Source organism: Drosophila takahashii, chromosome 2L (genome assembly GCF_030179915.1).
Source record: "Drosophila takahashii strain IR98-3 E-12201 chromosome 2L, DtakHiC1v2, whole genome shotgun sequence".
NCBI classification, from domain to species: Eukaryota; Metazoa; Arthropoda; class Insecta; order Diptera; family Drosophilidae; genus Drosophila; species Drosophila takahashii.
The window spans coordinates 34,926,171-34,951,237 of record NC_091678.1 but is presented as its reverse complement, the minus strand read 5'-3'; the positions used below and the strand labels follow the sequence as shown (position 1 = coordinate 34,951,237).

Genomic DNA, 25,067 nt, shown 5'->3' with positions numbered 1-25,067 from the left:
TTAAAAACTAAAAGTGGTACAAAATCAAGATTTTTACAAAAAATAGAGCTTGGGGAGAGTGAAAGGAAATGCCCATAATTAAAATTAAAATCAATTTTGTTACAATTTTTTTTCAACTTTAAAGGTGTGCAAATGTCCCGAGCGACATTTTGGAAGTGCCCATATATAAAGCGTCTGTTTTCCTGATTTTTTTTTTAAAGCTACAGGTCGCCACCTATTGAGCGTTTCCGAGGCCATAACATCGGAAAAATAAAACATGAAAAGTGTGTGTTTTTTTTATAAACTAAAAATAAAAAATTTTGTTTATAACGCGTGTTTGAGGCCAAAATCAGACATACAAGAAAAAATTTGTGAAAAGTGCCAACAAATTAACACTTGTTAAAATCAAGAAAGATTAGACACAAGTGTAATAACAAATTTCTAAAAAATCCTATAAAGTTGGATTAGTACAAAGGGGTCTGAATGGGTAAAGAACATTTTTGTGTCATTTAAACGGAATTGAAGTGCTCTTTCTATAGGTGCCAAAAGTTTATATTATAAGTTCAAAATATGAGTATAGTCAACATTTAAATTTGTGAAAATACTTTTGACCACCCCTGTAGTTGTAAAACGCACAATGTCGTCCGATATTAGTTATTTTCGTGTAAAGCAGGCTTTCTTAGAGAAAGTCGAGCAATTAAACAAATATCTCGATGAGACAGAGAATAATTTGAGTGGCTGCAAGGATTCCCTTAACATAAGAATAAATAAGATTATTTATTTAGTTTTGTAGCTAATGTTTAATATGGTGGAACAGGCTAGATGTTATTTTGAAAGCAATGAATTTGAACGCATTATTGATGAATTAGAATTCGATGTTCAAAATATAGTAACGGTCATAGAGAAAAGATTCCGCATTGAAGGATATTTCCTGTGGATTTTAAAGAAGATGAGTTTACCCTGCCAGAGAAACAGTTTTCTAATTATCTCGATTAATTAATTTGTTGTAATGAATTTAAACATAAAGAGAATAGTTTAGAATTAAATATAATAGATTCACAAGCTGTATTATCAAGTTCATTAAACGAGAAAGAGTGACACCGTTTTTGCTCCAAGTGTACCTTGTAGGGTATTGTGACGAACCTTTTGTAGGGTATGGTGAAACATTTTTTTTATTTACGAATTTTAATTGTTATCGTTGATTTTGTGTAAAAATCTATAACATAACCTGATAACATTAAATGCTCCATTTTTATTGTAGTTATACCCGTTACCCGTTAAAAGGGTATATTGTATTCGTGCAAAAGTATGTAACAGCTAGAAGGAAGCGTTTCCGACCCCATAAAGTATATATATTCTTGATCAGGATCACTAGCCGAGTCGATCTAGCCATGTCCGTCTGTCCGTCTGTCTGTCTGTCTGTCCGTCTGTCTGTCTGTCTATCTGTCTGTCTGTCTGTCTGTCTGTCTGTCCGTATGAACGCTGAGATCTCGGAAACTATAAAAGCTAGAAGACTTGCATTTTGCATGAATATTCTAGGAGCTCCTACGCAGCGCAAGTTTGTTTCAAAAAGGTGCCACGCCGCCTCTAACTCCCACAAGCCCCCTTTAACGCCCACAGTTTTGAAGCTTTTATGAAAATAGTAACTGATATGTATTCGCTTCGTCAATACCTATCGATTGGTCATGTAAAAAATTGCCACGCCCACCCTAATTGGGTTTGTACCCAATAAACGCTTAAACCTGGCCAGCGCCTACATTTCCGCCATTTATGACCAGTAGTACCAATATCTGGCGGTAGATGGCGCAATACAATATACCCTAGCGCCATCTAGGAAATGGCATTGGAAAAAATTTTCTGTGGTCACTCTAATTCACAATATGTTAATGCAAATTTTAAATTATTTGAAATGGGCGCTAGAGAGAGACGGAAGATGTGCTAGGCAGAATTGAAAGTTCTAGAAAGCCTCTTCAAGAAAGATATCCCTGGGTAAAAATCGAGCGGCGAAAAACATATAAGAAGGCATATTTCTATTAAGTTGTTTAGCTGAGTAACGGGTATATAATAGTCGAGGCACTCGACTATAAGACAATATTCTGATATCCAGTCTCTCTATGGTTTCGGGCTCTTTAATCGCATTTACACCTGCAACATTATTACATTCTAGCATAGGACTACATTTAATATATTTATTTTTGTTTCTATTTAGTTTTTTGACTTGGACTTTTGGATTAAGAACGCATACGTAATGTGAGACATTTCCAAACTGTGTCCGTATAATTCCTTTAGTTTAGGTTCAGCTGGTTTTCCTTGCCACATAAGGACCTTGTTGTTATTACATCCAATTTCCCCCTACGTTGATGCTGTCGTTTTGGATTTTTACTTTTGTTTCCCTGCGAATGGCCAGAAGAATCTTTTTTAGCTCTAGAAGAGCCACTTTGTTTGCTTGTTTTTCTACTGTCAAGTCAAGACCTGGCTTCCACGTAACTTATGACCATTCTTGAAAATGTTTTCCGCTTCTCCTTGGGACTCACATTCTACCAAAACCATCATTTTGCCATCCCCATCATTAAGCTTTCACACATCGAAAATCCTTGAATTTTTTAATTGCAATTTCTCTTAATTAGAGTTTTAAAAGCCAGTTTGCAGTTTTTATCTACCCTCAGGCCTTTTACCACTACGTTTTTTTCTTTTGTTATTCTAGCAACATATTTATTTTACGCCCATCGGCTTCTCAATCAGCGTGAAGGCTTATCACCTCGTCTTTGAGCCGCGTATTGCCGTCGGTTAGCTGTTTGACCTGAAGCGAAATGGCACCATTGTTCCTTTTCAGAACCGGTTTTTAGCCCTTCGACGTCGGTTTTAGTTGGCAGGTATTTATACCCGTTACTCGTAGAGTAAAAGGGTATACTAGATTCGTGCAAAAGTATCTAACAGGTAGAAGGAAGCGTTTCCGACCCTATAAACTATATATTTATCTTGATCAGGATCACTAGCCGAGTCGATCTAGCCATTTCCGTCTGTCCGTCTGTCTGTCCGTCAGTCCGTCTGTCTGTCCGTCAGTCCGTCTGTCTGTCTGTATGAACGCAGCGCAATTTTGTTTCAAAAGGGTGCCACGCCCCCTCTAACGCCCACAATCGCTTATATACGATTTTAAAAATTTCAATATTTCGGAAAAGTAAAAATGCAGTTTTATGGTGTTTATCAATACCTATCGAAATATAGAAGAAATTTTTTAAATCGGACCATTCGTTAAAAAGTTACGGCGTATCAAAGATTTTATCTCCATCTCCTTCGCACTTCCTTTAGCTGAGTAACGGGTATCTGATAGTCGGGGCACCCGACTATAGCGTTTTCTCTTGTTTAACTTTATATCAAGCAGCTTCGACATAGCTGATATCAGCTCCTTCAAGGACGCTCCTCCTGCAATATTTTGTGGCATATTCTATCTTTTTCATCCAAACTAGACATGACTATTAAAAGTTTCATTTACACGCCGCGATTTCCTGCCTTTTTTTTATTCGCAGTTTCATTCTTCTTCTTAATCAATTATTTATTATTATTATTTATTATTATTATTTTGTTATTTTATTTATTATTATTTTGTTCATCTGACAAGTACCTATTTTGTCTGGCTTCGGCCTCCTGTAATATTTTTACTCTTACGAATTCTGGGCGTGGCAAGTCAGAGTAAAATAATGGCCGATAAGTCGTCTGCGATTGCTACGCCGATTTCCCTTAATTTCTTAACGGCTTCAAATGTTACGTTTATGTGCTCTCGTATATTGCCGCCATCACACAGGCGCGGCAATATTAGCTTCTTTAGAAGAGTTGCTTTTCGCACTGGACCACTCGTCATAAAACTTTAGTCTAGTTTTAGATAACAGCGTATTACATCCCTCGATCAATGCCAATTCTGAGGAACTGTCGGATATTAAGATATTTGCACGCGCTATTTCATCGTACGTTTTCCATATGGCGGAATCAGCAGCCGATGTGCTTCCACTTTAGTGGAACACAGCGCCACAGTTTGTTTTTCTGGAGCAATGCCCGCATTTAAACTTTCCACGTGTCATAGTTATCTGCACGAAGCGTTTTAATTTTTATAAACGCGCATGACATTTTTCACGATCAAAACTAACTATGACGGCATAAAGGCCGTTTTACCCTGCAAGCATTTTCTATCGCGGAAGTCACTATTTAGTGACGTCCAGAAGATGAAAACGATCGTCCGCGATATCGCATTCGGATCGCCGAAGAAGAAGAACTGTTCCACTACGGCGACACTTCCCGAAGTCACTTCTGAGTGACTCCTAGAAGTGTCGCGGAAGTCACTTCCAGAAGTGACTTAGGCGACACTTCTAGAAGTGCCGCCGTAGTGGAACAGTTCTTCCCGACGGGGGTGACTTCGGCGATCCGAATGCGATATCGTGCAAGTCACTTGTAGAAGTGTCGCCGAAGTCACTTCTGGAAGTGACTCAGAAGACACTTGTAGACGATACCTAGAAGACCCTTTCCCAATTGGAAAATATGTTTTTTGTGCTCATTCTTCATGTTTATTCTTTCAACACATTTATTGAAATATATAGTTACAAAAGCATTGCGGCATGTAAGCACGGTCCATAAGCTTGTAGGAAATGGTGTTGTATTATTTTATTTAATTCCAGTTCCGTGTTCCGTCTATGTAAATGCTTAAAACAACAAAAAAATTATTAATATTGTGCCATATAAAAATCGGAGGAGGTATTTACCTTTTATAATTAAATAAATCTCGATTTCTCCAATCACTTTAATTTTTGATGTAAATAAATATTGTATTTTATTTATATTCCACCGGTATGTAATATTTAAAAAATAACGGGTTCACTCCGCATTTCATCACAAACACAGAAATTTAGAATAAATCGCACTAATCACAAAGAAATCTCGAAACGAACTGACGCTCGAATTCAAAACACAAAGTGCGTAGGTCAAAGAGAAAAAGGGTAGTTTTCAGGTATAAAGAGAGAGCCAAGAGCGGATTCTACCCCAAAGACTTCAAAAAAATAAAACCAAATTCCTTTCTTTCTTCAATTTAACTTCCAGAAGTGAATTGGAAGATGTTTTTTCCCATTGGTTTTGTTTTTGTAAAATGTGTTCGATCGCCTTTTCATCGCCCAAAAGAGTCTCAGAAGTTACTTCTTCGCGATCGCAAGCCTTTTTAGGTAGTCAAATGTGATCTATCGCCATTCTATCGTCCAGAAGTGCCTCAAATGTTACTTCTTCGCGATGTGAACCCTTTTTAGGTAGTCAAATGTGTTCTATCGCCATTCTATCGCCCAGAAGTGCCTCAGAAGTTACTTCCTCGCGATTTGAACCCTTTTTGTTTTTGTAAAATGTGTTCTATCGTCTTTCTATCGCCTAGAAGTGTCTTAGAAGTTACTTCTCCACGATCGTGACCCTTTTTGTTTTTGTAAAATGTGTTCTATCGTATTTTAATCGTCCAGAAGTGACCAAGAAGTGATTTTTTTGCGATATATGTATATTTTGTTTTTGTAAAATGTGTTCTGTCGTGTTTCTATCTTCCAGAAGTTACCCGTTTGCTTGCAGGGTAACTTGCAGTTCTATGTCAAATATGGGCCGTTATTTTACAAACCGAACAGATTTGGTCAACAATATTTCTTTACATTTTTGATTTGCCTAAAACTTTTTGTTTATGTACTATTCAGAAAAGTAAATACATGTATCAGGATTTGCCCGAACAAATTTTTAGTTTTTAGTTAGAGTTTTCTTTAGTTTGCATTAAAACGTCAAATTTAAAAAGGTTCCCTCTCATTGAAAATCTGTATCTCCGTTAGTAATAATCCGATTGATTGACTTCTTGTCTTTTGCATTAATTCCTCTAAAACACACATAGCGGCATTGATAAGTTGGCATGTATGTTTGCATGTGGTGTGTTAAATAGACCAGCTAAAATAAACATTATTTACAATTACTCTACTCTTAGAGTAGAGTAGTACTCTACTCTATACTTCTACATACATTCTACGTACATTGTATATTGTACTCAGATCCCTTCAGTGCTGGCATCACATTTCGGTGGCAATTCCAAAGGCAAAACGCTCGGCCGCTGTCGACGTCAGCGTCGACGTGAAAGAAAGAGAAGGCGATTTTTATATATTGCGCTCTCTTTCCTTGTCTTATAATTTGCCTGCACTCGACGCTAGCAGAGACAAATTTTGGCCGGTCCGTCATTCTCTTTTTCGCTTTAAAGTTATGTTAAGTTAGCAACCAACATTTGTGACGCAGCTACATTCATGTAGGACCATGATTGTATCCGAAATAAAAAAATTAATTTTGTTTTATAAACTTAAATTGAATTTACTTCAAAAATACATTTAACTAATTTAGTTGGTTATACTAAAATATGGGTCGGTGTCCAGGCCTGCCACCATTTTATTTCGATAAATGAGGCTTTTCTAAGCATATGTTGCCACTACGCCTATAGTCCATCAGCTCTGGTATTTGCGGTATCTTTAATTTAAGAAAATCACAAATTTTCTTCGTCTTTTGGGATATCTCTTCAAGAGTGGTCAACCAATTTTAGTAATCTTTTCAGAATTAAATAGTTACATGTCTCTTTTAAACAGTCGTTTTGGAAAATTCAATCTAACTCAACCACAAGAGGAGGTGGGCGCATTCAAAATTTTAAAGTCACAGCAAAGTTTAAAAATCTTCATTTGTGAACAGCGTTTAAAAATTAAATAAAACAAGAGAGAACGCTATAGTCGGGTTGTTGTCCCGACTATCTAATACCCGTCACTCAGCTAAAGGGAGTGCGAACGCTGTGTCGGGTTGGTGTCCCGACTAATAATCGTAACAAAAAAAAAAGCATAAAGATATGGGCACTTCCAGCAAAAATTCCACCAAGCCAAAAAACTTGAAACTTGAAAAAAACATATTTCCACATGATTTTTCCGCCATATTAGTTTCTAATAAGGTAGATCCTGAGATAAACTAAAAATTTGTAGTATAGTTTGATTATTTTTATTACAAACCCCAAAAATATACACAAAAGTTAGTTTTTGGCAATTTTTTTGTTATTTTTTGGACCTGTCTTCTGTTGTTAATTTATCCTATAGAAATGCTAATATGTGACATTTTTCTGTACTGAATGCTTCATTTACATGTTAAACTATTAATTTAAAAGCAAAACATAAAGCAATTGAGGGATAGAGGTAAAGAAATCCACTTTACAAAACAGTCGGAAAAAATGTCCCGAGCGACATGTCCCGAGCGAATTTGCTTGAAACTGCATAAAATAACAACGGAAAACAATTTTTGAGTAAAACCAAAACCATTTCACAGCGACATGTTTGAACAACATTCTAAAAAAATTCGCATTCAAATATTCTATCAGAATTCGCTAATTTCTGGTGTTGAATGAACTTCCCCGAAATCCACTTCTATTTTTGTCCCAAGCGAATACGGCAGTTTTTTACCGATATCTTAAAAACTAAAAGTGGTACAAAATCAAGATTTTTACAAAAAATAGAGCTTGGGGAGAGTGAAAGGAAATGCCCATAATTAAAATTAAAATCAATTTTGTTACAATTTTTTTTCAACTTTAAAGGTGTGCAAATGTCCCGAGCGACATTTTGGAAGTGCCCATATATAAAGCGTCTGTTTTCCTGATTTTTTTTTTAAAGCTACAGGTCGCCACCTATTGAGCGTTTCCGAGGCCATAACATCGGAAAAATAAAACATGAAAAGTGTGTGTTTTTTTTATAAACTAAAAATAAAAAATTTTGTTTATAACGCGTGTTTGAGGCCAAAATCAGACATACAAGAAAAAATTTGTGAAAAGTGCCAACAAATTAACACTTGTTAAAATCAAGAAAGATTAGACACAAGTGTAATAACAAATTTCTAAAAAATCCTATAAAGTTGGATTAGTACAAAGGGGTCTGAATGGGTAAAGAACATTTTTGTGTCATTTAAACGGAATTGAAGTGCTCTTTCTATAGGTGCCAAAAGTTTATATTATAAGTTCAAAATATGAGTATAGTCAACATTTAAATTTGTGAAAATACTTTTGACCACCCCTGTAGTTGTAAAACGCACAATGTCGTCCGATATTAGTTATTTTCGTGTAAAGCAGGCTTTCTTAGAGAAAGTCGAGCAATTAAACAAATATCTCGATGAGACAGAGAATAATTTGAGTGGCTGCAAGGATTCCCTTAACATAAGAATAAATAAGATTATTTATTTAGTTTTGTAGCTAATGTTTAATATGGTGGAACAGGCTAGATGTTATTTTGAAAGCAATGAATTTGAACGCATTATTGATGAATTAGAATTCGATGTTCAAAATATAGTAACGGTCATAGAGAAAAGATTCCGCATTGAAGGATATTTCCTGTGGATTTTAAAGAAGATGAGTTTACCCTGCCAGAGAAACAGTTTTCTAATTATCTCGATTAATTAATTTGTTGTAATGAATTTAAACATAAAGAGAATAGTTTAGAATTAAATATAATAGATTCACAAGCTGTATTATCAAGTTCATTAAACGAGAAAGAGTGACACCGTTTTTGCTCCAAGTGTACCTTGTAGGGTATTGTGACGAACCTTTTGTAGGGTATGGTGAAACATTTTTTTTATTTACGAATTTTAATTGTTATCGTTGATTTTGTGTAAAAATCTATAACATAACCTGATAACATTAAATGCTCCATTTTTATTGTAGTTATACCCGTTACCCGTTAAAAGGGTATATTGTATTCGTGCAAAAGTATGTAACAGCTAGAAGGAAGCGTTTCCGACCCCATAAAGTATATATATTCTTGATCAGGATCACTAGCCGAGTCGATCTAGCCATGTCCGTCTGTCCGTCTGTCTGTCTGTCTGTCCGTCTGTCTGTCTGTCTATCTGTCTGTCTGTCTGTCTGTCTGTCTGTCCGTATGAACGCTGAGATCTCGGAAACTATAAAAGCTAGAAGACTTGCATTTTGCATGAATATTCTAGGAGCTCCTACGCAGCGCAAGTTTGTTTCAAAAAGGTGCCACGCCGCCTCTAACTCCCACAAGCCCCCTTTAACGCCCACAGTTTTGAAGCTTTTATGAAAATAGTAACTGATATGTATTCGCTTCGTCAATACCTATCGATTGGTCATGTAAAAAATTGCCACGCCCACCCTAATTGGGTTTGTACCCAATAAACGCTTAAACCTGGCCAGCGCCTACATTTCCGCCATTTATGACCAGTAGTACCAATATCTGGCGGTAGATGGCGCAATACAATATACCCTAGCGCCATCTAGGAAATGGCATTGGAAAAAATTTTCTGTGGTCACTCTAATTCACAATATGTTAATGCAAATTTTAAATTATTTGAAATGGGCGCTAGAGAGAGACGGAAGATGTGCTAGGCAGAATTGAAAGTTCTAGAAAGCCTCTTCAAGAAAGATATCCCTGGGTAAAAATCGAGCGGCGAAAAACATATAAGAAGGCATATTTCTATTAAGTTGTTTAGCTGAGTAACGGGTATATAATAGTCGAGGCACTCGACTATAAGACAATATTCTGATATCCAGTCTCTCTATGGTTTCGGGCTCTTTAATCGCATTTACACCTGCAACATTATTACATTCTAGCATAGGACTACATTTAATATATTTATTTTTGTTTCTATTTAGTTTTTTGACTTGGACTTTTGGATTAAGAACGCATACGTAATGTGAGACATTTCCAAACTGTGTCCGTATAATTCCTTTAGTTTAGGTTCAGCTGGTTTTCCTTGCCACATAAGGACCTTGTTGTTATTACATCCAATTTCCCCCTACGTTGATGCTGTCGTTTTGGATTTTTACTTTTGTTTCCCTGCGAATGGCCAGAAGAATCTTTTTTAGCTCTAGAAGAGCCACTTTGTTTGCTTGTTTTTCTACTGTCAAGTCAAGACCTGGCTTCCACGTAACTTATGACCATTCTTGAAAATGTTTTCCGCTTCTCCTTGGGACTCACATTCTACCAAAACCATCATTTTGCCATCCCCATCATTAAGCTTTCACACATCGAAAATCCTTGAATTTTTTAATTGCAATTTCTCTTAATTAGAGTTTTAAAAGCCAGTTTGCAGTTTTTATCTACCCTCAGGCCTTTTACCACTACGTTTTTTTCTTTTGTTATTCTAGCAACATATTTATTTTACGCCCATCGGCTTCTCAATCAGCGTGAAGGCTTATCACCTCGTCTTTGAGCCGCGTATTGCCGTCGGTTAGCTGTTTGACCTGAAGCGAAATGGCACCATTGTTCCTTTTCAGAACCGGTTTTTAGCCCTTCGACGTCGGTTTTAGTTGGCAGGTATTTATACCCGTTACTCGTAGAGTAAAAGGGTATACTAGATTCGTGCAAAAGTATCTAACAGGTAGAAGGAAGCGTTTCCGACCCTATAAACTATATATTTATCTTGATCAGGATCACTAGCCGAGTCGATCTAGCCATTTCCGTCTGTCCGTCTGTCTGTCCGTCAGTCCGTCTGTCTGTCCGTCAGTCCGTCTGTCTGTCTGTATGAACGCAGCGCAATTTTGTTTCAAAAGGGTGCCACGCCCCCTCTAACGCCCACAATCGCTTATATACGATTTTAAAAATTTCAATATTTCGGAAAAGTAAAAATGCAGTTTTATGGTGTTTATCAATACCTATCGAAATATAGAAGAAATTTTTTAAATCGGACCATTCGTTAAAAAGTTACGGCGTATCAAAGATTTTATCTCCATCTCCTTCGCACTTCCTTTAGCTGAGTAACGGGTATCTGATAGTCGGGGCACCCGACTATAGCGTTTTCTCTTGTTTAACTTTATATCAAGCAGCTTCGACATAGCTGATATCAGCTCCTTCAAGGACGCTCCTCCTGCAATATTTTGTGGCATATTCTATCTTTTTCATCCAAACTAGACATGACTATTAAAAGTTTCATTTACACGCCGCGATTTCCTGCCTTTTTTTTATTCGCAGTTTCATTCTTCTTCTTAATCAATTATTTATTATTATTATTTATTATTATTATTTTGTTATTTTATTTATTATTATTTTGTTCATCTGACAAGTACCTATTTTGTCTGGCTTCGGCCTCCTGTAATATTTTTACTCTTACGAATTCTGGGCGTGGCAAGTCAGAGTAAAATAATGGCCGATAAGTCGTCTGCGATTGCTACGCCGATTTCCCTTAATTTCTTAACGGCTTCAAATGTTACGTTTATGTGCTCTCGTATATTGCCGCCATCACACAGGCGCGGCAATATTAGCTTCTTTAGAAGAGTTGCTTTTCGCACTGGACCACTCGTCATAAAACTTTAGTCTAGTTTTAGATAACAGCGTATTACATCCCTCGATCAATGCCAATTCTGAGGAACTGTCGGATATTAAGATATTTGCACGCGCTATTTCATCGTACGTTTTCCATATGGCGGAATCAGCAGCCGATGTGCTTCCACTTTAGTGGAACACAGCGCCACAGTTTGTTTTTCTGGAGCAATGCCCGCATTTAAACTTTCCACGTGTCATAGTTATCTGCACGAAGCGTTTTAATTTTTATAAACGCGCATGACATTTTTCACGATCAAAACTAACTATGACGGCATAAAGGCCGTTTTACCCTGCAAGCATTTTCTATCGCGGAAGTCACTATTTAGTGACGTCCAGAAGATGAAAACGATCGTCCGCGATATCGCATTCGGATCGCCGAAGAAGAAGAACTGTTCCACTACGGCGACACTTCCCGAAGTCACTTCTGAGTGACTCCTAGAAGTGTCGCGGAAGTCACTTCCAGAAGTGACTTAGGCGACACTTCTAGAAGTGCCGCCGTAGTGGAACAGTTCTTCCCGACGGGGGTGACTTCGGCGATCCGAATGCGATATCGTGCAAGTCACTTGTAGAAGTGTCGCCGAAGTCACTTCTGGAAGTGACTCAGAAGACACTTGTAGACGATACCTAGAAGACCCTTTCCCAATTGGAAAATATGTTTTTTGTGCTCATTCTTCATGTTTATTCTTTCAACACATTTATTGAAATATATAGTTACAAAAGCATTGCGGCATGTAAGCACGGTCCATAAGCTTGTAGGAAATGGTGTTGTATTATTTTATTTAATTCCAGTTCCGTGTTCCGTCTATGTAAATGCTTAAAACAACAAAAAAATTATTAATATTGTGCCATATAAAAATCGGAGGAGGTATTTACCTTTTATAATTAAATAAATCTCGATTTCTCCAATCACTTTAATTTTTGATGTAAATAAATATTGTATTTTATTTATATTCCACCGGTATGTAATATTTAAAAAATAACGGGTTCACTCCGCATTTCATCACAAACACAGAAATTTAGAATAAATCGCACTAATCACAAAGAAATCTCGAAACGAACTGACGCTCGAATTCAAAACACAAAGTGCGTAGGTCAAAGAGAAAAAGGGTAGTTTTCAGGTATAAAGAGAGAGCCAAGAGCGGATTCTACCCCAAAGACTTCAAAAAAATAAAACCAAATTCCTTTCTTTCTTCAATTTAACTTCCAGAAGTGAATTGGAAGATGTTTTTTCCCATTGGTTTTGTTTTTGTAAAATGTGTTCGATCGCCTTTTCATCGCCCAAAAGAGTCTCAGAAGTTACTTCTTCGCGATCGCAAGCCTTTTTAGGTAGTCAAATGTGATCTATCGCCATTCTATCGTCCAGAAGTGCCTCAAATGTTACTTCTTCGCGATGTGAACCCTTTTTAGGTAGTCAAATGTGTTCTATCGCCATTCTATCGCCCAGAAGTGCCTCAGAAGTTACTTCCTCGCGATTTGAACCCTTTTTGTTTTTGTAAAATGTGTTCTATCGTCTTTCTATCGCCTAGAAGTGTCTTAGAAGTTACTTCTCCACGATCGTGACCCTTTTTGTTTTTGTAAAATGTGTTCTATCGTATTTTAATCGTCCAGAAGTGACCAAGAAGTGATTTTTTTGCGATATATGTATATTTTGTTTTTGTAAAATGTGTTCTGTCGTGTTTCTATCTTCCAGAAGTTACCCGTTTGCTTGCAGGGTAACTTGCAGTTCTATGTCAAATATGGGCCGTTATTTTACAAACCGAACAGATTTGGTCAACAATATTTCTTTACATTTTTGATTTGCCTAAAACTTTTTGTTTATGTACTATTCAGAAAAGTAAATACATGTATCAGGATTTGCCCGAACAAATTTTTAGTTTTTAGTTAGAGTTTTCTTTAGTTTGCATTAAAACGTCAAATTTAAAAAGGTTCCCTCTCATTGAAAATCTGTATCTCCGTTAGTAATAATCCGATTGATTGACTTCTTGTCTTTTGCATTAATTCCTCTAAAACACACATAGCGGCATTGATAAGTTGGCATGTATGTTTGCATGTGGTGTGTTAAATAGACCAGCTAAAATAAACATTATTTACAATTACTCTACTCTTAGAGTAGAGTAGTACTCTACTCTATACTTCTACATACATTCTACGTACATTGTATATTGTACTCAGATCCCTTCAGTGCTGGCATCACATTTCGGTGGCAATTCCAAAGGCAAAACGCTCGGCCGCTGTCGACGTCAGCGTCGACGTGAAAGAAAGAGAAGGCGATTTTTATATATTGCGCTCTCTTTCCTTGTCTTATAATTTGCCTGCACTCGACGCTAGCAGAGACAAATTTTGGCCGGTCCGTCATTCTCTTTTTCGCTTTAAAGTTATGTTAAGTTAGCAACCAACATTTGTGACGCAGCTACATTCATGTAGGACCATGATTGTATCCGAAATAAAAAAATTAATTTTGTTTTATAAACTTAAATTGAATTTACTTCAAAAATACATTTAACTAATTTAGTTGGTTATACTAAAATATGGGTCGGTGTCCAGGCCTGCCACCATTTTATTTCGATAAATGAGGCTTTTCTAAGCATATGTTGCCACTACGCCTATAGTCCATCAGCTCTGGTATTTGCGGTATCTTTAATTTAAGAAAATCACAAATTTTCTTCGTCTTTTGGGATATCTCTTCAAGAGTGGTCAACCAATTTTAGTAATCTTTTCAGAATTAAATAGTTACATGTCTCTTTTAAACAGTCGTTTTGGAAAATTCAATCTAACTCAACCACAAGAGGAGGTGGGCGCATTCAAAATTTTAAAGTCACAGCAAAGTTTAAAAATCTTCATTTGTGAACAGCGTTTAAAAATTAAATAAAACAAGAGAGAACGCTATAGTCGGGTTGTTGTCCCGACTATCTAATACCCGTCACTCAGCTAAAGGGAGTGCGAACGCTGTGTCGGGTTGGTGTCCCGACTAATAATCGTAACTCAGCTAAAGGGAGTGCGAGGGAGATAGATATATAATTTTTGATTGCGTATAACTTTTTAATGAATGGTCCGATTTGAAAAATGTCTTCTACATTTCGATAGGTATAAATATACACAACAAAATTGCATTTATACTTCTCGGAAATCTTTAAAGATGTGGGCGCAGGACCCATTTTAAAATCGTTAGTGGGCGATTGTGGGCGTTAGAGGGGCGTGGCGCTCGGCTAAAATAAACTTGCGCTGCGTAGGAAGCCAAAGAATATGTGTGGGAAATCTCAACCTTCTAGCTTTTGTAGTTTCTGAGATCTCAGCGTTCATACAGACGGACAGACGGACAGACGGACAGACGGACAGACGGACAGACAGACAGACGGACAGACGGACAGACGGACATGGCTAGATCGACTCGGCTAGTGACCCTGATCAAGAATATATATACTTTATGGGGTCGGAAACGCTTCCTTCTAGCTGTTACATACTTTTGCACGAATCTAGTATACCCTTTTACTCTACGAGTAACGGGTATAAATATTTTCTTCTACAATGCATTTTTGATCCAAAGACACCTTATGTCCCTAATTTTTAGGACACTCATCAGGTTTTTGTGAATTGTTTTGGAATTTTTAAAATTGTTTTTCTTCCTTTCTTCACAGTGATGATTCACAAACAGTGCCCAAACCTGTCACAATTTTAAATAACATATTTCTAAACGATCTAAGTAGTTTTGCTTTGAATATAAGCACATGGGCGTAGCCTACTAATCTTTGGGGGCTGAAATGACTGAAGTGTAATCCCCCTCCAGCTTTTAACTTACGCCCATGTATAAATATTTTTAAAGCAAGGGTCACTTGTGCTCAAAAATAGTTATAAGTTACTTAAAATAGTGACAGGTTTGGGCACTGTTTGTGAATCGTCACTGTGAAGGAAGTAAGAAAAACAATTTTAAAAATTCCAAAACAATTCACAAAAACCTGATGAGTGTCCTAAAAATAAAGGACATAAGGTGTCTTTGGATCAAAAATGCATCGTAGAAGAAAATATTTTTATTTAATTTTTAAACGCTGTTCACAAATGAAGATTTTGAAACTTTGCTGTGACTTTAAAATTTTAAATGCGCCCGCCTCTTCTTGTGGTTGAGTTAGATTGAATTTTCAAAAACGACCGTATAAAAGAGACATGTAACTATTTAACTCCGAAAAGATTACCAAAATTGGTTGACCACTCTTGAAGATATATCCCAAAAGCCGAAGAAATTTTGTGATTTTCTTAAATTAAAGATACCGCAAATACCAGAGCTGATGGACTATAGGCGTAGTGGCAACTTATGCTTAGAAAAGCCTAATTTATCGAAATAAAATGGTGGCAGGCCTGGACATCGACCCATGTCACATTTTGTCGGCCTGTGTAATTTGTAATTGGCGCATTAAAAAATTTTATAAGTGTTCAGTGCATTGAAAGTCAGGAAAGTAACATTTTAATTCATTTATATATGTGCAGTTCATAATAATTAAAATAACCTGTAGGTTTATGTCCCGTTTGCTATTGTTTCTGGGTAGAAAAACTCTTGCAATATGTACATTAAGGTGGTCCACATTTGTATGGAAAATTTTAAGGTCCTACTCTCACCCGCTTATACGGTGCGCATTGTGGTATTCAAGGTATACCAAAAAAAATTTTTTTTTAAATCGTGTTTTAGGGCCTGCGAATTGGTTTCAAAGTTTATCACCCATACGCACTGTTGCCTTCGATCAAAAAGTTTTTCTGATCAAGGTGGCATAGATATCAACAATTCAGTTGATGTTTTGCTCTCCTTTTTTTACCAATTATTCCAACGAAATTCATAATTTGACAAGACAAGAAATGGGAGAACGATTTTGTTCGACCAAATTCGAACTGTTATACATGTCGTATGAGTAATTTTAAAGAAAACTTTGAAGACGTTTCGCAAGGTCTAAATCTCGAAAAAAAAAATTTTGTTTTCACATACATTTTTTGCATACTTTAATATACCATGTTAAGGGGTGAGAAAAGAATTTCATTTTTTGGACCGCCCTAATGTACATGCATACATTTCCCGTGGCCAGCGTTAAAAACGCTTAGAATCTCACTGCGGTCTCTACTTGATTTAAAAAGGTAAAAAAAAAAAAACATTTTAAAACATATTTTTACATCATATTTTAAATCTGTCTTTTATTTCTTTTAGGATTCTTGGGCAAATATTCAACGTACCCGAAAAATTCATGAGGACGGCGATCTTAAATAAATATTAAAAAAAAAACAAAAACAAGAAAGGAAGCTAGCTTCGGCCAGCCCACACTGGGAAAAAAGTCTGTTTTTTTTGGCATAAACTCTAGTTTTATTATAATATATATATAATATATTATTGAAAATTATTATATATACTCCTTATGCGCATAAAGCAATGATAACACTTGTTTCTTTATCATTTTGTTAATACATTTCTATAACAACCTTGCGTGGATCAGCGTAGATTTTTAACTAAACCTTAACAGAACACAAACACTTTTTTAAGTTTTCGGCTCAAATAGACATACACAAGACATAAAGTAACTGGACAATGCAAACAGTTACAACAAAATTTGTTTGAGAAAAATTTAAGCATACCTTGCCGTAATTTTTCCATATTTTTGTTTATTTTTTAGCCCTCTAAACACTTTGTACGTCGTTGGAAAACTTTGGAGTAAAATTAGCGCGTTTTTTCATCGAGATAAGCACGTTAATCGATAGACTTTGATCGGCTACAACAAGTTATCGGTGGCGCGTAAAATTTTTTTAAAAATTGTTCTCATAAGATTAACCATTTTAGAATTAAAAAAAAAATTGTTTTTTAAATTAGTAACTTTTATTTTTTGCGTTTGTGCCAAAAAAAAACGGACTTTTTCCCCAGTGTGCAGCCGAAGCTTATATACCCTTGCAGATCAAAAACTTTTAATTTCGTATTATGTTGACACTATCAAATATAAAAATAAATCATATGCTAGAGTAGAAGAGAATACAATAAAAACCAGCGGAGCTACAATTTGTAGAAGGTGATATTTCAAAAACACCGAAGCTAGAATTTTTTAAACGTTTTTTTCCGATCTTTCCTATAAGAGCTATAAGATATAGTTGTCGGTTTCGACTTATATACTACCTGCAATAGAAAGAAGACTTTTGGGAAAGTTTCAAGCCGATAGCTTCAAAACTGAGAGACTAGTTTGCGTAGAAACAGACAGACGGGTGGACAGACGGACATGGCTAGATCGACTCGTCTAGTGATGTTGATCAAAAATATATATATATATATAAAGAGCAAATAAAAATAAATTTGTATCTATTTTATTTTATATAATGCACGCAAAGAATTGTAAATGAAATTGCTGATGACATTTTTAAAAAGTCATCCATAAAATTACACAAGGTGTCACGATTATGGATTTTCATAAGTGACATCCCAACGGACAAATTCGGAATGTCCCTCGTTGAATCATACGGGACATGTCACCGGTTGGTGACATCTCAAATGACAAATTCGTATAAGGCCCTTGGTATATCCCCGGTGACTTCGAAAAAATGTCATTTGAGTTGTACCGAGTGAAAAAGTGGAACTCCAATTCAATTTTCTCTATGTTGCGTCAGGAGTGCATCCCGAGGTACAAATTACCTGTCCTCTGTGATTCACGTGGTGATTCACGAGTGAAAAGTGACATCTGGAACTGAAAGGATATTACATTTGCAAATGTTTTTGTAAAATATTGTTATTTATATTCGTATACTTGTTAAGAAATTGTTCAAAGTTTTTGGCGCTATGTGTCGTTTTGCTGGTTTTTCGCTTTGCACCATGCATGTTTCCATCTCCCTTGCACTTTTTTTTTACCTTAGTAACGGGTATCTGATAGTCGGCGCTCTTGACTATTGGGTTCTCTCTTGTTTCAACTTCCTTTTTAATAAAAAAAAAATGTTCATTCATTTTTTTTGCGACGCCCTAATGTATTTTAAGAGTTTAGAAGGAAAAACTTGATAGTTTTTTAAAAATCCATTAGAAGTCAAGTATCATTTTGTACTGTTAAACGCGGCCATTAACCAATAGTACACAATTTGGATGAACCATAACCGAATTGGTTGTGTCGATAATTACGGTTAACGAAACCTTGCAAATAACGATTTTAATTTAAGACAACAGAGAACGCTATAGTCGGGTTGGTGTCCCGACTATCTAATACCCGTCACTCAACTAAAGAGCGAACCCTGTACTCGGGTTGGTGTCCCGACTAATAATCGTAACTCAGCTAAAGGGAGTGCGAGGAAGATAGATATATAAATTTTGATTGCGTATACCTTTTTAATGAATGGTCCGATTTGAAAAATGTCTTCTACATTTCGATAGGTATAAATATACACAACAAAATTGCATTTATACTTCTCGGAAATCTTTAAAGATGTGGGCGCAGGACCCATTTTAAAATCGTTAGTGGGCGATTGTGGGCGTTAGAGGGGGCGTGGCGCTCGGCTAAAATAAACTTGCGCTGCGTAGGAAGCCAAAGAATATGTGTGGGAAATCTCAACCTTCTAGCTTTTGTAGTTTCTGAGATCTCAGCGTTCATACAGACGGACAGACGGACATGGCTAGATCGACTCGGCTAGTGCCCCTTATCAAGAATATATATACTTTATGGGGTCGGAAACGCTTCCTTCTAGCTGTTACATACTTTTGCACGAATCTAATATACCCTTTTACTCTACGAGTAACGGGTATAATTATGAAAGGTAGTCTGATAAATTAAATACTGTGTTTATCCGGCCATAAACAACGTTTCATAAGATCGGTAACACACGAAAGTTGACTTGAAATTATCGACGACGCCAGATCGCTAGAAATAAATAAATTCGCCTTGCCCTGAAAAATTTGTTTCTCGACTCATCGGTATTAATCTGCTTTGGTTGTTGTTGCCTGTTAAAATCTTGAATGTAATTTATTCCTTCTCTTTTAAACTTAGGTTTACATAAATGTGACATCCGACCATTTGTGGTTGAGGGTCAACAAGTTGGACTCATTAAATCAGATGTTCTGAAGCATCTTGTAAAGTATCCTGAAGTATTTTGCATCCGAGACTGTGAGCAAGCCAAAGAGGTGAGTCTTATCTATACTAAGAAACCTAATTAAAATTCACTTTAATAAACATAGGGCTTTGTTGAGCTTAATCCAGCATTTCGGGACTACAACGAACGCACTGAACAACTAGAAAAGGTTTTACGTAACCTGCGCTCCGAGGGATTATTTCCCGCATTACAAGGATGGAGGGATGAGTACTTTGAGGTAAAGTCAGAACGGATGGCTTTATTGAAAATGGAACGAGCGGCAACCCCGCTATTTGGAGTGCGCAAGTACGGCGTCGATATCAACGGTTACGTAAGGCACCCGACGCTTGGATTATGCATTTGGCTGCAGCAGCGATCCAACACAAAAGAGACATGGCCTGGGAAATGGGACAATATGGTGGGCGGTGGACTTTCTGTTGGCTTTGGCATTAAGGAGACAGCCATTAAAGAGGCTGCTGAAGAGGCATCAATTCCATGTGATCTTGTCAAGAATTTGGTGTCAGCAGGATGCGTCTCATTTTACTTTGAAAGCCGGCAAGGACTTTTCCCAAATACCGAATATGTATTTGACCTAGAATTACCGGTTGACTTTGTACCGCAAAATGCTGACGGAGAGGTGCAGGCTTTCGAGCTTCTAACCGCCAACGAGTGTGTAGAGCGCGTTTTCACTTTAGATTTTAAGACAACTTCAGCGCCTGTTGTTATTGATTTTCTTATCCGACACGGGCATATAACTGCAGATGATGGTAAATAGTTAGTACTGAAATCATTATCTAAAATATTAATTATTTATATTTACAGCGGTAGACTTCACGCAAATCGTCGAGCTCTTGCATGTGCCCCTTCAATCCCTCTATACGTACAAGGCACAATTGCATCAGTCTCAGGATTACCAGAATTTATTCGGCGATACCAAGAATTACAGGTGTGCAAACACGCAGAATAAATCGGTGGAGAACGGGCACAAGAATAATTAGAATTTGGCGTAAAGCTAAAAGCAAACTTAAATGAATGTGTCAAACAAGAATCAAAAGACTGTTATTGAAGTGAAATTTTCAAACGCAAGCCAACATCCGATAACGGACGTAAACATTTATAAGTAGGTTCTATATCATACGCAAACCAAACCAATCCTACAAAAAGACAAAAATACGAGCAAATTAACCTAAATTATTAATTTACCTTTTTAGTGACAAAACCACATAATTCTAAAACTAGGAAGAAATGCAAACTAAAGAAGATTATATTGTAGATTAACATGTATCTTTTATTTTTTTGTGCCGTAAGCGCTTGAGGTAAGCTGTAAGTTTTATGTCGATCGTAAAATATTGTGCTGTTTTTATTGGTATACAAATATTTTGACGTTTAATTTTAAATAATTATGTATTATCCCAGTGTATATATTTAGGACTACATTCTTATAAATATTGTAAAGAACACGGACAACTTTAAACTTTTCTTAAAGATAGTTAATGAATTATAATATTCTATATTAAAATCATAGTCACTACTATGTGCTCAAACCTAAGAGAGGTCTACATTATTTTAGATAGGTTTCTGTTGAACTTGTAAGTTTTTATAACTTAATAAAATAAGGTGCATTTTTGTTTTTTCAACTTAATACAATTTGGTTACCAAGCTAAAAATGAAAATCAAAGATTACCCCTTTTTTGCTCCTGGTTGGTTCTTTGTGTTTCTCTCATCCGTCAGCAACCAAAATTTTTTGCATGCCCTTGTAACAGGCAGCAGCCCGTAATAAAATCTATAGCAGTGCAAATTATAAAAAACGGTAAACGGTTTTTATTTTTAAAAACTTTTTGTATGGGTTTGCCCCTGTGCAACCCGATAGTGGAAGCAACCTGCCCTTGTGCAGGTCCAAAATTCGCTAGTTATGCGAGTGTGGGTGTTCGTTGATGTGTGTCTGCCCGTGTGCAGACTAGAGTCCAAAAAGCGTAATAAAACAGAATACTGTTCTGTGTCTACCAACGATCTGTATTGAACTGATTTGGCTGCTGAGTACAAAGTTTCATATAAGTGACAAGCGTGCAAGCTCGTTTTAATTACGGTAAAGTGGATATTACTTACATATGGGCACTTCCAAAATGTCGCTCGGGACATTTGCACACCTTTAAAGTTGAAAAAAAAATTGTAAAACAATGGATTTTAATTTTAATTATGGGCTTTTCTTTTCACTCTTCCCAAGCTCTATTTTTGGTAAACATCTTGATTTTGTACCACTTTTAGTTTTTAAGATATCGGTAAAAAACTGCCGTATTCGCTCGGGACAAAAATAGAAGTGGATTTCGGGGAAGTTCATACAACACCAGAAATTAGCGAATTCTGATGGAATATTTGAATGCGATTTTTTTTAGAATGTTGTTCAAACATGTCGCTGTGAAATGCTTTTGGTTTCACTCAAAAATTCTTTGCCGTTTTTTTTTATGCAGTTTCAATTACATTCGCTCGGGACATGTCGCTCGGGACATTTTTTCCGACTGTTTTGTAAAGCGGATTTCTTTACCTCTATCTCTCAATTGCGGGATGTTTTGCTTTTCACTTAAAAGTTTAGCATGTGAATGAAGCATTCAGTACAGAAAAATGTCACATATTAGCATTCCTATAGGATAAATTAACAACAGAAGACAGGTCCAAACAAGAAAGGAAGCTAGCTTCGGCCAGCCGAAGCTTAAATACCCTTGCAGATCATTCCTATTAATTAACAAAGCGCAAAAATGTTCAATTAATTTCATTAATCTCATTAATTTTACGATCGTTCCTATGGCAGCTATATGATATAGTCGTCCGATTTTGATCAAATTAAAATTGAAATTCGGAAATATTTAAAAAGACTCATATCCTAGAGTAGAAGATAATACAATAAAAACGAAAGAAGCTAGAATTTATTTCCTATTACTTTTCCATTAATTTCCCGATCGTTCCTATGGCAGCTATATGATATAGTAGTCCGATTTTTTAAATAATTAATTCGAAATTCAGAAATATTTAAAAAATAACATCCCCAAAAGTAGAAGGTAATATTTCGAAAAACACCGAGGTTAGAATTTTTTAAAGTTTTTTTTTTCCGATTGTTCCTATGGGAGCTATAAGATATAGTTGTCCGATCCGGTCGGCTCCGACATATATACTACCTGCAATGGAAAGACGACTTTTGGGAAAGTTTCATCCCGATAGCTCAAAAACTGAGAGACTAGTTTGCGTAGAAACAGACAGACGGACAGACGGACAGACGGACATGGCTAGATCGACTCGTCTAGTGATGCTGATCAAGAATATATATACTTTATGGGGTCGGAAACGTCTCCTTCACTGCGTTGCAAACTTCTGACTGAAATCATAATACCCTCTGCAAGGGTATAAAAATAACAAAAAAATAGTAGAAAAAATAGTAGAAAAAAATAATAGAAAAACTGATTTTTGCGTATATTGGTGGGGTTTGTCATAAAAATAATCAAACTATACTCCAAATTTGTAGTTAGGCTCAGTATCCAACTATTTAGAAACTAATATCGGGGCAAAATCATGTGGAAATATGTTTTATTCAAGTTTTAAGGTTTTTGGCTTGGTGGACTTTTTTTTGGAAGTGCCCATATACTATTCGGGAATTAGGATTCTTTAACAATATAAATTACATGTCGTGCTCCAACATCCTCCCCCCGTTGGGAGGACTTTGGTTCTTGCAACAGATTGCTTAAACTGGGAGCGGCGCAATTTTGCAGATGGGTCGGCGAATAACTCTTTTCATCGTCTTTATGTCGACAACTCTGACTTTTCCGTCAGCTCCAGAACAAGTGTTTAAGATTCTGCCGAGAGGCCACTGCTGAGGTGGAGTGTGGTCATCATGGATGATCACTAACTGTCCAGGCGTTATGTTGGCTTGCGGCGTCAACCATTTGTAGTCCCGTCGCCAGAGCTCCCAAAACTGCTGCTTGAGGTATGTGACGCGATGCCAGCGAGTCAGACTGTTGGGATTTCGATTCTCCAGACATGGTTCCGGAAGCGCCTTTAGAGACGAGCCTAACAAAAAATGCGATGGGGTTAGAGCCTCTCCGTCATTTGGATCCTCGGATATCGGCGCTGTTGGTCTCGAATTAAGGACTGCTTCGACCTCAATGGCAACAGTTTGCAGCTCCTCGTATGTAAGACCAGAATTGCCAATGTTTTTCACCAGCAAATGTTTCATCGATTTCACCGCCGCTTCCCAGAGCCCGCCGAAGTGCGGCGCACGGGGAGGGATGAAATGAAACGAGACGCCTGTTGAAGAGGTGAACGTTTTTAGGTCTTGCAGCGCCTGCTGACTGAAGAGCTGCTTCCTGAATTCGTCGAGTAGGGAATGAGCCCCAACAAAATTAGTTGCGTTGTCGCACCAAATGCTCTCTGGAAGTCCTCTGCGTCCAACGAAGCGCTTTAAACATAAAACAAAGGTATTAGTGGAGAGGTCTGATACAAGTTCAACGTGAACTGCCTTGGGCGCAAAGCAGATGAATACGGCCTTGGTTTTATATGGAACCTTTCCACGAATCCGACAGGAGGTAGAAAATGGTCCACATAGATCTACTCCTGAGATGGCAAACGGCTTGGTTTGGGTCAGCCTTTCCGCTGGCAGGGATCCCATAATTTGTTGCATTAGCCTGAGCTTGTAATGGCAACAATGAACACAATTTTTGACCAACTTGGTGGTGATGCGACGAGCATTTGCGATCCATATTTGAAGTCTTAGTAATCCAATTAGCGCTTTGGGGCCTGCATGCATATTGACTTTGTACAGATGTTCAACGTACTTATAGGTGAACAAGTGATCGCTAGGAAGAAGCAATGGGAATCTTGCATCTACCGGGATTGGGGCGTTTGCTAGACGGCCGCCGTCTCGAATTACTAGTATAGATCGATTGCCAATATCAGCTTCAGCTATGAACGGATGTTCGCGGACTTTATTTGAATCGTTGACACCCTATTGGCTACGAAACACTTAAGCTGGGATGTGTGCATTGTAATCCAGTGTAAAACAATTGTCGAGTCTGACCAAAAAGTAACCTTCTTGGATATGTTCTCAAACTTATATTTGATTTTATCCCATGTTTCGCAAAGAAGCAAGGCTGCGCACAACTCAAGTTTTGGTAGACAGATAGTCTGAACAGGCGCTACCTTTGATTTTGCGATTACTAAATGCGAAATAGCTTGTTTTTCTTGAGACGATCGGAGATAAATACAGCACCTGTATGCACGCTCTGAGACGTCTGCAAACCCGTGTATCTCGCACTCCATACTAGACGAAGAATTGACGAACCTTGGAATTTCAATTTGGTTTAAAATGTGTAAATCAGGCTCAATTTTCCGTCATCTTTCTTGCAGCGCATCAGGCAGCGGCTCATCACTCAAGACTATTTCTCCATAGTTCTTGTACAAAAACTTTGTTCCTGATAATGATTGGACTTAGGAGTCCAAGGATGTCGTACAGACAGAAATAACTTGCCTCTTGGAGGAAGCTTCGGATTTCGGCAGATCAAAGCGGAAACAAAATATATCCGTTTGCGGTTTCCATGACATTCCCAATGCCTTTGTCACTTCTTTACCATCCACCTTGAATTGGTATTTTCCTAAAACATCACTCTCACCGCTAAAGTTCCATTTTGACAACTTTAA

General features: G+C 37.0%; 2 protein-coding genes across 4 annotated transcripts in view; one reads left to right on the top strand and one right to left on the bottom strand.

The window, feature by feature from the left end:
- LOC138912012 (uncharacterized) overlaps window positions 1-21,032 on the top strand; it is a 29,852-nt gene extending 8,820 nt beyond the window's left edge. Inside the window, exons 2-5 of one of the 3 annotated variants that reach the window (XR_011417645.1) lie at window positions 19,304-19,437; window positions 19,492-20,152; window positions 20,208-20,505; window positions 20,597-21,032. Coding sequence is in view for 2 of the 3 variants with exons in the window: in XM_070211739.1 (XP_070067840.1) it covers window positions 11,354-11,408; window positions 19,304-19,437; window positions 19,492-20,152; window positions 20,208-20,383 (1,026 nt within the window). In the remaining variant the exon portion in view is untranslated. Of the gene's footprint in view, window positions 1-11,338; window positions 11,409-19,303; window positions 19,438-19,491; window positions 20,153-20,207 lie in introns of those variants that run through there. The other 2 variants (XM_070211739.1, XM_070211738.1) reach the window with 2 other exon arrangements.
- A 2,083-nt stretch (window positions 21,033-23,115) lies between these two features.
- On the bottom strand, window positions 23,116-24,039 carry LOC123002819 (uncharacterized). Its single transcript, XM_044393447.2, has one exon. The coding sequence runs from the start codon at window positions 24,037-24,039 to the stop codon at window positions 23,116-23,118; it is 924 nt and encodes a 307-aa protein (XP_044249382.2).
- Between the last annotated feature and the right edge of the window lie 1,028 nt (window positions 24,040-25,067).